At 53.4% G+C, this 13,310-nt stretch overlaps 1 protein-coding gene across 3 annotated transcripts; it reads right to left on the bottom strand.

Moving 5' to 3' along the window:
• Positions 1–3,679: 3,679 nt before the first annotated feature.
• CEACAM16 (CEA cell adhesion molecule 16, tectorial membrane component) lies at positions 3,680–12,393 on the bottom strand. Of its 3 annotated transcripts, none has more exons than XM_032325929.1 (9): positions 12,260–12,393; positions 12,056–12,184; positions 11,667–11,837; positions 10,178–10,522; positions 9,381–9,656; positions 8,142–8,420; positions 7,295–7,355; positions 5,654–5,980; positions 3,680–3,917 (listed from the first exon to the last, which is right to left on the bottom strand). In XM_032325929.1, the coding sequence occupies exons 3-9, from the start codon at positions 11,701–11,703 to the stop codon at positions 3,791–3,793; spliced, it is 1,452 nt and encodes a 483-aa protein (XP_032181820.1). In that variant the 5' UTR covers positions 11,704–11,837; positions 12,056–12,184; positions 12,260–12,393; the 3' UTR covers positions 3,680–3,790. The 3 variants fall into 3 exon arrangements, with proteins under 3 accessions (XP_032181820.1, XP_032181821.1, XP_032181822.1); XM_032325930.1 differs by having other exon boundaries at positions 11,667–11,799; XM_032325931.1 differs by lacking the exon at positions 7,295–7,355 and having other exon boundaries at positions 3,824–3,917; positions 12,260–12,391.
• Positions 12,394–13,310: the final 917 nt, after the last annotated feature.

The following is a 13,310-nucleotide window of genomic DNA, read 5'->3' as shown; positions in this document are numbered from 1 at the left end:
TTATTTACTTGACAGAGAGAAATCACAAGTAGACAGAGAGGCAGGCAGAGAGAGAGAGAGGGAAGCAGGCTCCCCGCCGAGCAGAGAGCCCGATGCGGGACTCGATCCCAGGACCCTGGGATCATGACCTGAGCCGAAGGCAGCAGCTTAACCCACTGAGCCACCCAGGCGCCCCAGAGCAAGGTTTTTAACCATGCCTCAGTTTCCTCCTCTTGTAAAGTGGAGGAACTGGCAGTAATGACTCAAAGGGGTTGTTGCAGACATTCACTGAGAACGTGTTTGCAGCAGGACAATCCACGCTAGTCTTATTTTGTGGTTCCTGTTGTTATTTCCTGGACTGTGAACAGAAGGGGTTGGGACTGCCTGGGATTCAGTTCAGGAGCCCAGAGGTGTCTAGAGGGACCAGAGCTTTGGTCCTGGAGACACTGAGCCTCCACACCCTGAGGCTATAGGATCCGACTGACCTAGAAACCTGAGCTGCCTCCTCCTTGGCTCCCTCCACCTCATCCCTCCCGCTGCCCTCGTTCTGCACTGCACAAAGCAAACCCCAACTGAACACAACCACTGTCTTTTTCCCAGCCCTGGCTCCTATGGCTGTGGTGATCTCCCTTTGGGCTTAGATGAGAAAGGCCATTTTGTCCAGCTGGGGAGGTGGGAGTTCCAAGGTCTGGCGTGGGGGAGGCCGCCAGCTGCCCACTTGGGATCCACTCTTCCTCTCTTCCTTGATATCAGGACCCTGAGGTTGTTTGGGGGCAGCGATTGACCCAGGCGAAAGACTACGTGTCCCAGCCTCCCTTGCAGCTTGGACGACCATGTGACTAAGCACTGGCCAATCAGATGTAAGTAGAAGTTGTAGGATGGGACTTTGGGGAAGCTTCCTTAAAAGGGGCATAGTCTATAATGTGTGTGGGTTTGTGTTGGCCTTTTGTCCGTTTCTTTCCACTTCCTTCTTGGAGCACTGACCCAGCAGCTCCAGCAGCCATCTTGGACCACGAGGAGGCCAAGAGAATGGAGACCCCCAAGCTGGGAATGGTGGGGCAGAAACACAGGAGGAGCTGTGTCTCTAATGACACCACGGAGCCCTGATTCCAGTTCTGAACAATCTGCTTCTGGGCACTTTTCATGTGAGAGAGAAACAGTCTTCTATCCACGTAAGCTCCTCTTACCCATCCCAGTTTCTCCTTCATCTCATATTTTAGTCCTCCTCTCTCTGTCTTGAGTTGTGTCCAGTCTTTGACTTGCCACTGAAGAGACATTCTAACTATGTATCTAGGCTCTGGTCCCATGTATGTCGCTGACTCTTATGTGAACTTGGTGGAGGGGGTAGAATGTGGGTGCCATTTCCCATTTGGGGACCTGGATGATGTTAGGGTTAAGAGTCGGGGCTCAAATCCATCTGCGATTTCTGGAACTCTTATATTAGGGAGCACTGGTTCTGGTAATAGCTTTCAAACTCCATGGAGCTCTCCTAGTGCCTCCCTCAGGTGGGCAGAAGCAGTGGGTGGGACTTCTGGTTTTCTCCTTCTTTCCTTGGCCAGTGGGTGGGACTTCTGGTTTTCTCCTTCTTTCCTTGGCCAGTGGGTGGGACTTCTGGTTTTCTCCTTCTTTCCTTGGCCAGAGTTTGGTCACATGGCCACTTGGATCTGCAAAGCCTTCTGGGAAAGTGAGTACCTGCCAATTTCAGGGGCTTTTACCTGAGGCTGTGCCTGGCTATCCTGAAAGAGGGAGGTTGAGTAGCTGCTGGGGAGCTAGCTATTCACAGGTATCCCAGCTCTCTTCCCTCATGGTATATGTTGATTGTGTCTCTAACCAGGAACCAACCTTCTACTACAACCAGACCAGTGTTTCTTTTTTCTTTTTTTTTTTTTTTAAGATTTTTATTTTTAAATAATCTCTATACTTAACGTGGAGCTTGAACTTACAAACCTGAGATCAAGAGCCCCACATTTTCCCCACTGAGCCAGCCAGGTGCCCCTATTTTATCTTAGATATTCGATATTTTTAAATATTAGTCTTCTCTGTCTCTCTTGCAAAAAGCGTGTCTAGTCCATCAGCAGTTTCAAAGAAGCAGGTTTAGGTTTTATTGACTAACTCTATGTTTTGTTTTCTATTTCATCCATATCTGCTTTTACCTTTTTACATTTCTTACCTTTTCTCTTTGGTATATTTTGTGTGCGTTTTCTAGTTTCTTGAGTGGAAAGCTTATTTTGTTCATCTACAAGCTCTTTTCTTTTTAGTATTTTCATTACATATAAACCTTTTAGGCTATCATTCCCCCTCCAAGTGTGGCTTTGGCCATATCCCACAGGTTTCTTTTCTTTTCTTTCTTTTTTTTTTTTAAATTTTATTTATTCATTTTGAGAGAGAGAGACAGAATGAGAGAGAGCATGAGAGGGGAGGTCAGAGGGAGAAGCAGACTCCCCACAGAGCTGGGAGGCCAATGTGGGACTTGATCCCAGGATTCCAGGACCATGACCTGAACCAAAGGCAGTCACCCAACCAACTGAGCCACCCCGGCACCCTTCCCACAGGTTTCTGTATCTACTGTTTTCACTGGTATTTGATTCTGGTTGCTATTTTGCATTGTAATTGCCTCTGTAATCCAAGGTTTCTTTAATTTACATTTGGGGAATTTTTTCAACTGTATATAAACTTTGGGGGAGAGAGGGCTGTACTGCTGATTTGATAGCTACTTTTATTGCATTACTATTTCAAATAATATATTGACCTGCCCTGTAAGCTGGCATTTCAAGGGCTCTGAGGCTAATCAAATGGTTTGAAAAATTCTAGTCTACCCTAAGCCAAGAGCTCTTAGCTGATATTCAAACCGAGGGTCTATTGAATCTGTGGCAAATGGTGGATCATAATCCGTATGTCATAGCCCTCATTCTGGGGCACTTTCACCACCCACTTTCTTATCTTAACATGGTCATCCTTAGAAAGACTCAGTCTTGAAAGTTTCTGGGAAATCTCTCTATTAGGCCCTTCTATCCCTGTCCAAACATCTCTTCCTACCCCCAGTGGAGTCTGTCATTACTGCTTCTGACCAAAACCAAGAGTCTGTTTCTAGTGGGACATCTTGGCTGAGTGGGCCTGTGGGTCAGGTCCTAGTAGTGACAGGAGTTAGAAGACACCATTTCTCTGGCTTCCATTCCCCTGATCTCCTTTCTTCACCCCCATAATACCCCATTTGCATTTTTAAGAAGAGGGAGATATTTTTAGGGTTGTGCAGGTAATGTTTGAGAGTGAAATGAGGTGGGGGGGGTAATCTCAGGACAATGGAGGACACAAAGGAGCATCTTTGGTTAGATAGAAGGTACACTTCATGGGAAATTTGGTCACTTCCTGTTGTGGCATGAGCGATCTTGCTTCAGGGCCCAGGTGGAGTGAGGTGCAGTATAGGGGAGGGCCATGTCCTACAGAACCCAGCTCCGTTGGTGTCCCAGGGAGGGGCTGTCTTTGGCCCCTGGGGAAGCCGGACCATCAGATATAACCTGGGTGGTGTGGGAGGAGCCTGAGGCCCTGACACTGAGCAGTAGGGACTCTCCTCACTGTCATTTAGGCGTCCCTGTGCACGCATGCACCTAAACTGAGAGTCACACTGGGTAGGGAAGGAGGCGAGGGTGGGCACTGGGAAATGGCAGGGCTGACGGTCATTAAGGAGAAGCTGACACGTGCATGTGTTAACCAGGACATTTATGGTCTCTGTGGCTCTCCGACAACTCAGCGAGGGAGTAGGGCCCTGTCAGTTCTAACTCTAGTGTGGAAGCAGGAGAACGGCTGACCACGGTCAGTCTGGCATCCTCACTGGGAGCAAGTGGTCCTCCACCCGGTGGGAGGAGATGGGGGTGATGGGTGGCATGAAGAGCTCTTCTCTCCGAGGTTCCCACGGCCACAGCTGTGCTGCTACTCCAGGGCTGAGGGGGGGATGGGGGAAAAGGGTGGAAGAGGCTGTCAGGGAGGTGGAGGACCAGGTCCCAGGACCCTCACCCCTCCTGCTCCCCTGTCCACCCCCAGCCTCCCACGCGCCCCCCTCAACACGCTCAGCCTGTGCCAGGTTCAGGTTCAGGAAGGTGGCGTTGGTCCTCATGCAGGGGAGGGAGGTTGACTGTGAGAAGAGAGACAGGGTGAAAAGGAATCCCGAACTTTCATGGAGGAGGGGGGTGGATGGCTGCCATCGAAGAGCATTCTACCTCCAGCATTGACCTGGGACCAGGGTTTGATGAAGAAGGGTATCTAGGGGGTACCTGGCAGTGATTGATTTCCTGATCCTGGAAGCTTCATGCCTGAGCTGGGTGATGCCATGCCTGACTCAGGACTTCCAAAAGTACCTGGTCTGATGGGGGAGGTGAGACTCCAGACTGGAGAATGACCTAGTTCCCAGTGTCTGAGAACTTCTAGTCTAATGGGATGAAACCTGCCTCAGGGACATGGCTCTTGGACCTCCAGGGAAACTTAGTCTGATGGGGGTTGACCTGGTTCCTGATTCTGGAAGCTCCCAGTCTGATGTGGGGGATATGGTCCCTAACTCTGGGAACTCCCAGTCTGATGTGGGGGATATGGTCCCTAACTCTGGGAACTCCCAGTCTGATGGAAGAGACCAGGCCCCTGACTCTGGGAGCTCCCAGTCTGATGGAGGAGACATGGTCCTTAACTCTGGGAGCTCCCAGTCTGATGGAGGAGACATGGTCCCTGACTCTGGGAGCTCCCAGTCTGATGGAGGAGACATGGTCCTTGACTCTGGGAGCTCCCAGTCTGATGGAGGAGACATGGTCTTTAAGTCTAGGAGGTTCCAGTCTGATAGAGGAGGCCTGGTGCCTGATTCTGGGAGCTCCCAGTCTGATGGAGGAGACATGTTTCCTGCCTCTGGGAGCTCCCAGACTGATGGAGGAGACATGGCCCCTGGGAGTTCCTACTCTGATGGGCAGGACATGGTCTTCAACATCTGGGAATTGTCAGGCTGATGGAAGAGACATTGTTCCTGACCACTGGAAACTCCTAGTCTGAGGGAAGAGACACAGTTCCTACCATCTAGAAGCTTCTATTCTAATGGAGGATTTCACTTCCTCCATTATGAGAAAAATTCTACCCTCTGATGGTAGAAATTCTGTCCTCACTCTTACTGTAATGCAAAGGAGGAGACACAATCCTAATGATCTAGGATCTCCCAGGCTGAAGAGGGAGGTAGGATCCACCGTCATGCTACACATCTATTCTGATGGGGGAGGTAAACTCCCATCATTAACCCATCTTCCCAATATAGTAGCAGAGGCAATATCTCCTATGTTTTGGAGTCTATGCATCTGCTGGGAAAAGGATGCCCTCCTCTCAGACTATGTCTCCTCTTTGAAAATCTTCAGTCTGGTGAACCTCTTGTGTGAGAGAGAAGGCACAGAAGTCCCCCGTAGTAGCCTTCAGTCTAATGGAGGAGGCCTGTCTACCCCTAGTCTAGGTCATCAGTTGGACGGAAGAGGAAAGAACTGTACTTCGAGATCTTCGAGTCAGATGGAGGAGACAAAATCCCTTCTTTCAGTCTGATGCGGAGGCATAACAACCCTCAATCTGTGTTTGCCAGACTATGGAGGAGACAGAGCGCCCCTTTGGGAGCCTGTGTCTGAAAAGATTCACCCTCCGCCCTCTCTGGCTCACTCACGGGCCACCTGCAGCTCCACTTCCAGCGTCTCGGTCTTGCCCTGCAACGTGACGGTCTTGAGCATGTAGCGGCCGGCGTCCGTGAGGTTCAGCTTCTGCACCAGCAGCGAGCAGTTGGCGAAGCCCACTTCCCGGCCTGTGTGCGCGGGGCCTGCGATCCAGTTCCCAGACGGCAGTTGGCTGAGCAGCCGGTTGGGCTCTGAGGCAGGCCCGCGGTACCAGGCATAGACCAGTAGGTCCTTGGGGTAGCCCTGGACAGTCAGGGTCACATCCTGGCCCTCCATCGGCTTGGTCGGCACAGGCACGATTGTCATGGCGACTGCTGCGGCTGGGGAAAGAGTGGGGGGAGGCTGGGTCAGCTGGGTCTGCACGGGGCAGAGTGTCCCCCTCCCCCCCCCAGCCAGCTCATCCGTGCCTCCCCACAACTGGCAGGTGCTCCCCCTGGAAGGGTGCCAGGAAGGAGACAGAGGAAGGAGCTGACTTCTGTGGTAGTGGAGGGGGGTTTTGTGTCCTGACAATGCCTGCCAGGGAGTTGTGTCTTCTCCCACAATGGGGGCTGTCTCTGCCCCCATCAGACTAGGAATTTCCAGCCCTTGGGGGATATTTCTCCCATTTAACTATAAGACCCTAGAGGGTCAAGCCATGTCTCCTCCATCAGATTGAAAATTCCCAAAATATAGGGCCCACGTCTCCCCTATCAGATTGGAAATTCTAGAGTATGAGGGGGCATATCTCCCCTATCAGACTGGAAATTCTCAGAATATGGGGGCCCTACCTTCCTTATCAGATAGTTGGGAGTTATGTACCCCAGGCTGTATCTCTTCTGTCAAACCAAGAGACCTCAGAATGTGGGGGCAATAGTTTCTTATCAAATAGAAAGATTCCAAAGGGTGGGAGGCCATGTCTCTTCCATCAGATTTGAAATTCCAGATTATAGATCTCTCCAGTCAGCCTGGGGATTCCAGAAGTTGGACTGGGGCATGTCTATCCCATCAGACAGGAAATTCCTAGAAAATGGGGGGCTTATACTCCCCCATCAGATTGGGAGTAACCCAGAGGTGGGAACTGTGTCTCCCCCATCAGACTAGGAATTCTCAAAAAAAAAAAAAAAAAAAAAAGAGAGGACCATGTCTCCTCAAGACCACATCTCTCCCGTCAGACTACGAAATGTCCCCCAAGTGTGAGTGTCTCCTCTATCTGACTGGAGCTTCACTGCAGCTGGGTGTCGTGTCTCCTCCATCACTGCTTAAAAACCCACGGAGTGTGAGGCATTGCCTCTTCTCTCTGATTGGCAGCACCCTGAATAAGGAAGTCATGCTTCCCTATTCCAGGATCATCTCTCCAAGAGCAGAGACCATGTCTCCTCCATCAGATCAGAGTCTCCCCGACATGGGGGTGGGGGGGGTGTTTCCTTTTCCTCTGTCTCTCCCTGGCACCTGTCACAGGGTTGCTGACCGTTCAGGAGTCCCTTGGGGGTGCTGTACCCACTCCCTGCACATACCTGCACACTTGGACACCCCCCATCTTGGCCCGCACAAGCAGGGCTAGGGGCAGCACCTGGGGTCATCTGGTATACCCCCCGTCTCTTGCCGAGACCAGCTGCCAAGTCCCCAGGTCGGGGTGGGGCCGGAGGTACACTTACCTCTGGGGACGCCATTTCTGCTTTGGGTGAAAGAGTATCCACCCTTTGGATGAGACCCAGCCTGTTAGTAGGAGGGAAGGGGGAGGAAGGGAGGGAAGGACTGTTCTCACTGTCCTTGGGGGATGGTGGCCACTTGGGAAGGAACCAAGGCAGAATTAATGAGGCCTCAAAGCCACCATCCCCAGGGGATGAGAAAGTGTCCCCTGAGGATGCTGATAGCTCTCAAAACACCAGCTGTGTCTGCACTACCCCCAGCCCCCAGGTTGTCTGAGGACAGAGGCAAGACAGCGCCTCCCTGGCTGGGTTTTTCCACTTGCCAGCAACTGGCTGTGCTTTTCCGTGTGTGTGCTGTGTGTGCGTATGTGTGTCCGTGCATGCACGCGCACGCAGTCACAGGGGCCAGATAACCGCATCATCTAGTTGGCTGCATGGTTGTTCAGCTGTCGGCATGGAGGGAATGGGGCGGGGTCCTCCCCGGCTGCGGCAGGGGGAGTTCAGAACGGGGGGTGGGGCACGCATGTGAAGGGACAGATGAATGTGTCCCCACTCTGCCTCGTGTGTGAGACAGACATGTGCCCCCTTTCTCACTTCGCCACCCCTCACAGAAGAGTCTGATTCCTGTTCAGGTGACAAGGTAGGGGGTGTCTCCTTCTGTCACCTGAACAAAGAGGGGTCCCCCCGCCACACCACTTTGTCACTTGGCCAAAGAATGGGTTGAGACTCTCTTACTTTCCGATTATCTTCTGGGCAAAGGGTACCCCTAACTTTTGGGGCTGCAGCCAAACCTTTCACCGTCCACCTGGGCTTCCGTGGGGAGGGGGTGGCGGTCAGGCCGGGGGCGACTCACCAGAGAGCTTGACCACCACTGAGGCGGATCCGGAAAGCAGGGTCTTGGGGTTCTTAGCAATACACGTGTATGTGCCCTCCTGGGCCGCGGTCATGCTACTGATGTTGAGGTGGTCTCGCCCGTTCTTGAGGGCCCGCCCGTTGAACGCCCACACATACTCGGGCTCTGGGCAGGACTGGGACACACACCACAGGGTGAGGGACGTGTTGAAGTCAAGTTTGATGGTGCAGCCCGTGCGGGTGGTAGAGTCCTGGAGGATGGCCACGCGTTCTGGGCCATCTGTGGGGGCAGGAGGGAGAGAGACGGGGCAGTGGAGGGACAGGGGCGTAGAGGTGGGCACCCCTGGGAACATGTGGGCCTAGTGGAGGGAGAGAGCTCTGGTCTTTTCAGATCCCACACAGATCTCTAATTTGCACTAGGATCTTGAGAATCACTTTCCCCTTTCCGGGGATTTGTTTTCTCTTCTGTAAAAAGAGGACGTGGGGCCAGACAAAATTTCAAGATATTTTCGAAATCTATGGCCCCCTTAAAAAAAAAAAAAAGGAGAAGAAGAAGAAGAAGACTAGACTATCGGTTTCTCATAAGGCATTCTAAGAGTCTATAGAATTCTAGGGCTCCAAGAGTCAATGCTTCTAGTCAATGCTTCTAGGCTCTAGGGCTCTAAGATTCTAGAAATCTAGGTTTCTAAAATTCTAGGATTGGGTGGCTCTAAGATTTTAGAATTCGACTCTAAGATTCTAAGAATCTCTGTTTCTAGAGTTTCTAGGATTCTCAGAGTCTAGAATTCAGGGCTTCTTAAATCCAGCATTCCCTGGTCGTAGGATTCTAGGCTCCAAGTTTTTCTACATCAGCGGCCCCTGCGTACCTCCGAGATTTACTTGCCCCGGATTCCACACTGCGGATCTGCTGCCCCTGGGAATGACTCCATGCTTTGGTTACATTTTTCTGTTTGATCTCCCCTCCCCCCCACCACTCACTTCCCGCCTCCCTTTCAAAACCCGCCAGCCCTGGGTCCCTTCCTGCGGGTGTTGGTTCCGGCTGAAGGCTTATTCCATTTCTCGGGTGGTTTTTAGTCCTTAGGAAGATGGGTCAAGTGCATTTTAAGAGGGATCCCTGGCTCCTAACCCCAGTTCACCTCCTGACTCACTGTGTGCCCTCAGGCGCCCTCTCCTGGCCTCAGTTTACCCATCTATGAGGTTTGGGCATTGGGTATTTCTAAGTGGGGCCAGGAGGACTCACAGTACACAGTCAGGTTGATGGGCTCGCTGCGGCTGACACTGACCGGGTTCCAGACCTCACACTGGTAGGCTCCAGCCTCCTCCCTGCGGACGCCGTGCCGGGTCAGCACCCGGCCGTCGGCGGACTGGCCGAGGCGGATGGCGATGGGCAGGGCTTCGCCATTGAAGAACCAGCGGACCTCAGCGGGGCTGGGGCTGCTGCAGGTCAGGCGCAGGGTGTCTCGGCGCTCCACCAGTGCCGTGTCATTGGCCATGACCACAGGTTGGGCCAGGATCTCTGTGGGGGCAAGAGACAGAGGGGGAGGGGGCCGGGCACTGCCTGCTCCCCCAACCATCCCCCTCCCCTGTCCAGGGGCATGGCTGGATCCTGGTGGTGTCCAGGACCCCCAGCTGGAGGGACAACAAATGGGATAGGAGGCTGGTGTAGTCCTGGAAGCCATCCTGAAGGTGGTGAGCATTTTATTTTAAAAGATTTTATTTGTTTATTTGACAGAGAGAGATCACAAGTAGGCAGAGAGAAAGGAGGAAGCAGGCTCCCTGCTGAGCAGAGAGCCTGATGCGGGGCTTGACCCTAGGACCCTGAGATCATGACCTGAGCCAAAGGCAGAGGCTTAACCCACTGAGCCACCCAGGCGCCTCGAGGTGAGCATTTTAATGTTATTTTGTCTTTTTTTTTTAATGGTTTTAAGTTTTTACTTTTTTTTTTTTTTTTTTTTTAAGAGGGACTGGGAAGGAGATGGGAAGGCTGGCTGGGGCAGGAGGGAGCCTGGGGCGGGGGGGATGGGAGGGGTGTCTCACCATAGACCTGCAAGTGTCCGTAGCCCACCTCCGTCTGTAGCTGCCTGTTGAGAGTCTGCAGGATGTAGGTGCCCGAGTGCCTGGGCAGGACGCCGTGGATGTCCAGGCTGCCGTCGGGGCGCACAGCCTCCCGCCCTGTGTGGGCTGGGCCAGGGGTCTCGTCGCCCGTGCTCACGATGTAGCTGGCCACCAGGTAATTCAGGCTGAGAGTGGGCCCTGCATACCAGCTGTAGGCAAGCAGCTCCCCCAGAAGCCCGTGGACAGTCAGTGTGATGTTGTCCCCCTCGGCTGGCTGGGCAGGCTCGGGGGTGATAGAGATCTCGGCCCCCACACTCAGGAAAGCGGCTGAGGAAAAGGAGCCAGAGGGATGGGATGAGCCGAGCTTGACCATGGCCCCCCTTCAATGGAGGAGGAGATGCGGGGTCCTGGCCCATGGGTTCCTGGTATACAGTAAGTGCTCACTAAGTATTAGCTAGCCATAGGGTCTTGGTCCTCGAGTAGGCCTGAGGATTGAATTGGATGGGCTGTGCCAAGGATCTGGCATGTAGCACGTGCCAGCCCACGAGAGGGTTTTCCTGGGGCGAGAGTCACCAAACCAAGGCTTACACAATCAGGCAGGCCTGTCTAGCCTCTGGGCCATGACTCTTAGTCCAGGGCTTTTCCTTTGCCTCTCTAGGTCTGACCCTTGCAGCTAGTAGGAGTGTGATTAATTGACTCTGCCCTTTTCCTTACTGGCTGAAGATAAGCTCCAAACCCAACTGGCTGGTCAGGGCAGCTTGGGTTTGAACTGTGTGCGATTGGTTGCCCGGAATGGGTGGCCATGCAGGTTCTTGGGGAAGAAATGCTGGTGTGGCTGGCTTAGTTTCTGGTACTTTCCAGGCTGATAAAGCATGGCTAGGGGTGAGGGCTCTGGGTCTAGCACTCAGCCCTACCACTACTGGCTGTGTGACCCCAGCCAGTGGCCTCCCCTCTCTGAGCTTCAGGTCTCTCGTTGATGGAGTGGGGGTCGTGAGCGGGCCTCCTCCCTAATGTTGTTGTTCCCATAGGGAGAACATTTAGAACAGCTCCAAGGGCACGGCCAGTGCTAGCCAATGCTGCTTATTCTGACCTTCAAACAACCCTGTGAGTTTAGTCCATTTCACAGATGAAGAAACAGGCCGAGAAGGGGAAGGAGGCCCGTTGCCCCAAGCCACGTTCTCGGGAAGAGAGGCCAAACTGCCAGCTAGAGTGCACCCTAGCCAAGCTTCCAAGGAGGCTCGGTGGCTCCCCTGCCTTAGTTCATGCTCCGATCTTAGAAATCTGTGAGGTTCACTCTGCAAGCCTCCCCGACCAGCCCCACGCCAGTGCCTCCCAGCGGAGCCAACGATGCCCTCCTGACCTAGTCTGCTGGACTTCTGGCTCCCACCTTCCCTCTCCCGGGCTGCAGGGATCCCCGCCCTCCCTGGGGTTGATGGGGTGCTGAGGTTGTGGGGGTACCGTTCTTGCTCACCACTGAGGAAGAGCCAGCTGTGGCTAGTCAGTGCCATCTTTCGCCCCCAATCTGGTCTGCAAGGCAGCGGTGTTGGCGTCCCGGTGCTCTGAGGCCCTTCCCGGTGGGGACCTGGCTCCGTCTGGCGTGGGACCTGGGAGGGTTCGGTGATTTGGAGCCGGGGGAGATCACCTGAATTTGGAGGGATCGAGTCACCAAGGATCTGGGGCCCCATGTGGGTACCAGAGTGGGTGTGGCAGGCCCGGGCCAGGGGCCATGACCTGGCCAGGCCTCCTGGGGCACTGCCTAACCTTCTTTGTGCCAAGGGCCTGGGTTTGGTACCAGGAGAAGAACCAGGTCGCCAGGGAGGCGGGGGGAGGTGCGGGGGAAGATTTTAGGGCAATTCTTACCCGGGGCCCAGGCCTCAGCCTCCCTGGTGAAATCGGGGGTCACAGAGGGATAAAACCAGTCAGCAGTGACTGTCCTTTCCCGGCCTCAGGGAACGTGGGGGATCTTCAGCTGTCTTCTCAGGGGATGTCCTGCGAGGTGGGCACTGTTAGAAACTCTGTTTGCAGATAGGGAAAGTGAGGCACCGGGCAGGGGCTCTGACTCACCCAAGTTCCTACAGGAGAGGGAATTTGAAGCCTGCTGTCTCCAAAGCCACACAGAGGGAGGGAGGTGGGGTGGCTACACACTTTCTCTGGGGCTGAGAAACCCACATTCTTTCTTCCCTTCTTCAGCTTTGTTTTCCCTGCCTGTCAAGTGTGAGTGTGGAGAGCTTGGAGCCAGAGAGGGTCCGGTTTTGACTTTGGCCCTTCTCTTTCCCCAGGTGGGGCTGGAGGCAGCCCCTTGCTGAGTCTCTGTTTGCTGCTCCAAAAAGCAGTCTACGTGTAGACCCTGCTTAAGTTTGTTGCCAGTAGTTAGTGAGATGGACAGCCCCTGGCAGGCTGGGGCCGCACACACGGGGTCTGGGTGGTGTGACTGCCGTTAAAGGGGCAGTCGCCCTGGGCTTAGTCCATGGTCCCCTACCTCCATGACCCTGGGCAAATTGTGGAGCCGGCTGGGCCTCAGTGTCCTCATCTGTGAAATGGAAACAATGACCATACCCACCTCATAGGGCTCTTTTATTCAACAAATATTGAATGGGCATCTCCTGTCTGCCAGGCCATGTTCTAGGTGCAAGTAGATAAAATCTCTGGTCTCGTGGGGCTGACATGCATGGGATAAACAAATAAAATAGAAACTCTAGGGCACCTTGGGGGGCTCAGTCATTAAGCCTCTGCCTTCGGCTTAGGTCATGATCCCAGGGTTCTGGGATGGAGCCCCACATCAGGCTCTCTGCTCAGCGGTGAGCCTGCTTCCTCCTCTCTCTCTGCCTGCCTCTCTGCCTACTTGTGGTCTCTGTCTGTCAAATAAATAAATAAAATCTTTAAAAAAATAAAAAAATACAAACTCTATTCCATGTCTGATGGACCTAAGTGGTGTTGGGGAAAAATCAAGCCAAGAAGGGGGTTTGTGATTTTTAAATTGGAGGTGGGGGAGGGGATCAGGGGCAATGTCTCTGGGAAGGTGAGGTTGGCAGGGCCGTGGGGAGTGCTAGGGGAAGTTTTTTTTTTTTTTTCTTAAGATTTTATTTATTTATTTGACAGGCATAGATCACAAGTA

This window comes from Mustela erminea, chromosome 19 (genome assembly GCF_009829155.1).
Source record: "Mustela erminea isolate mMusErm1 chromosome 19, mMusErm1.Pri, whole genome shotgun sequence".
In the NCBI taxonomy this organism is placed as follows: Eukaryota; Metazoa; Chordata; class Mammalia; order Carnivora; family Mustelidae; genus Mustela; species Mustela erminea.
This window is presented reverse-complemented; position numbering and strand designations above follow the sequence as displayed.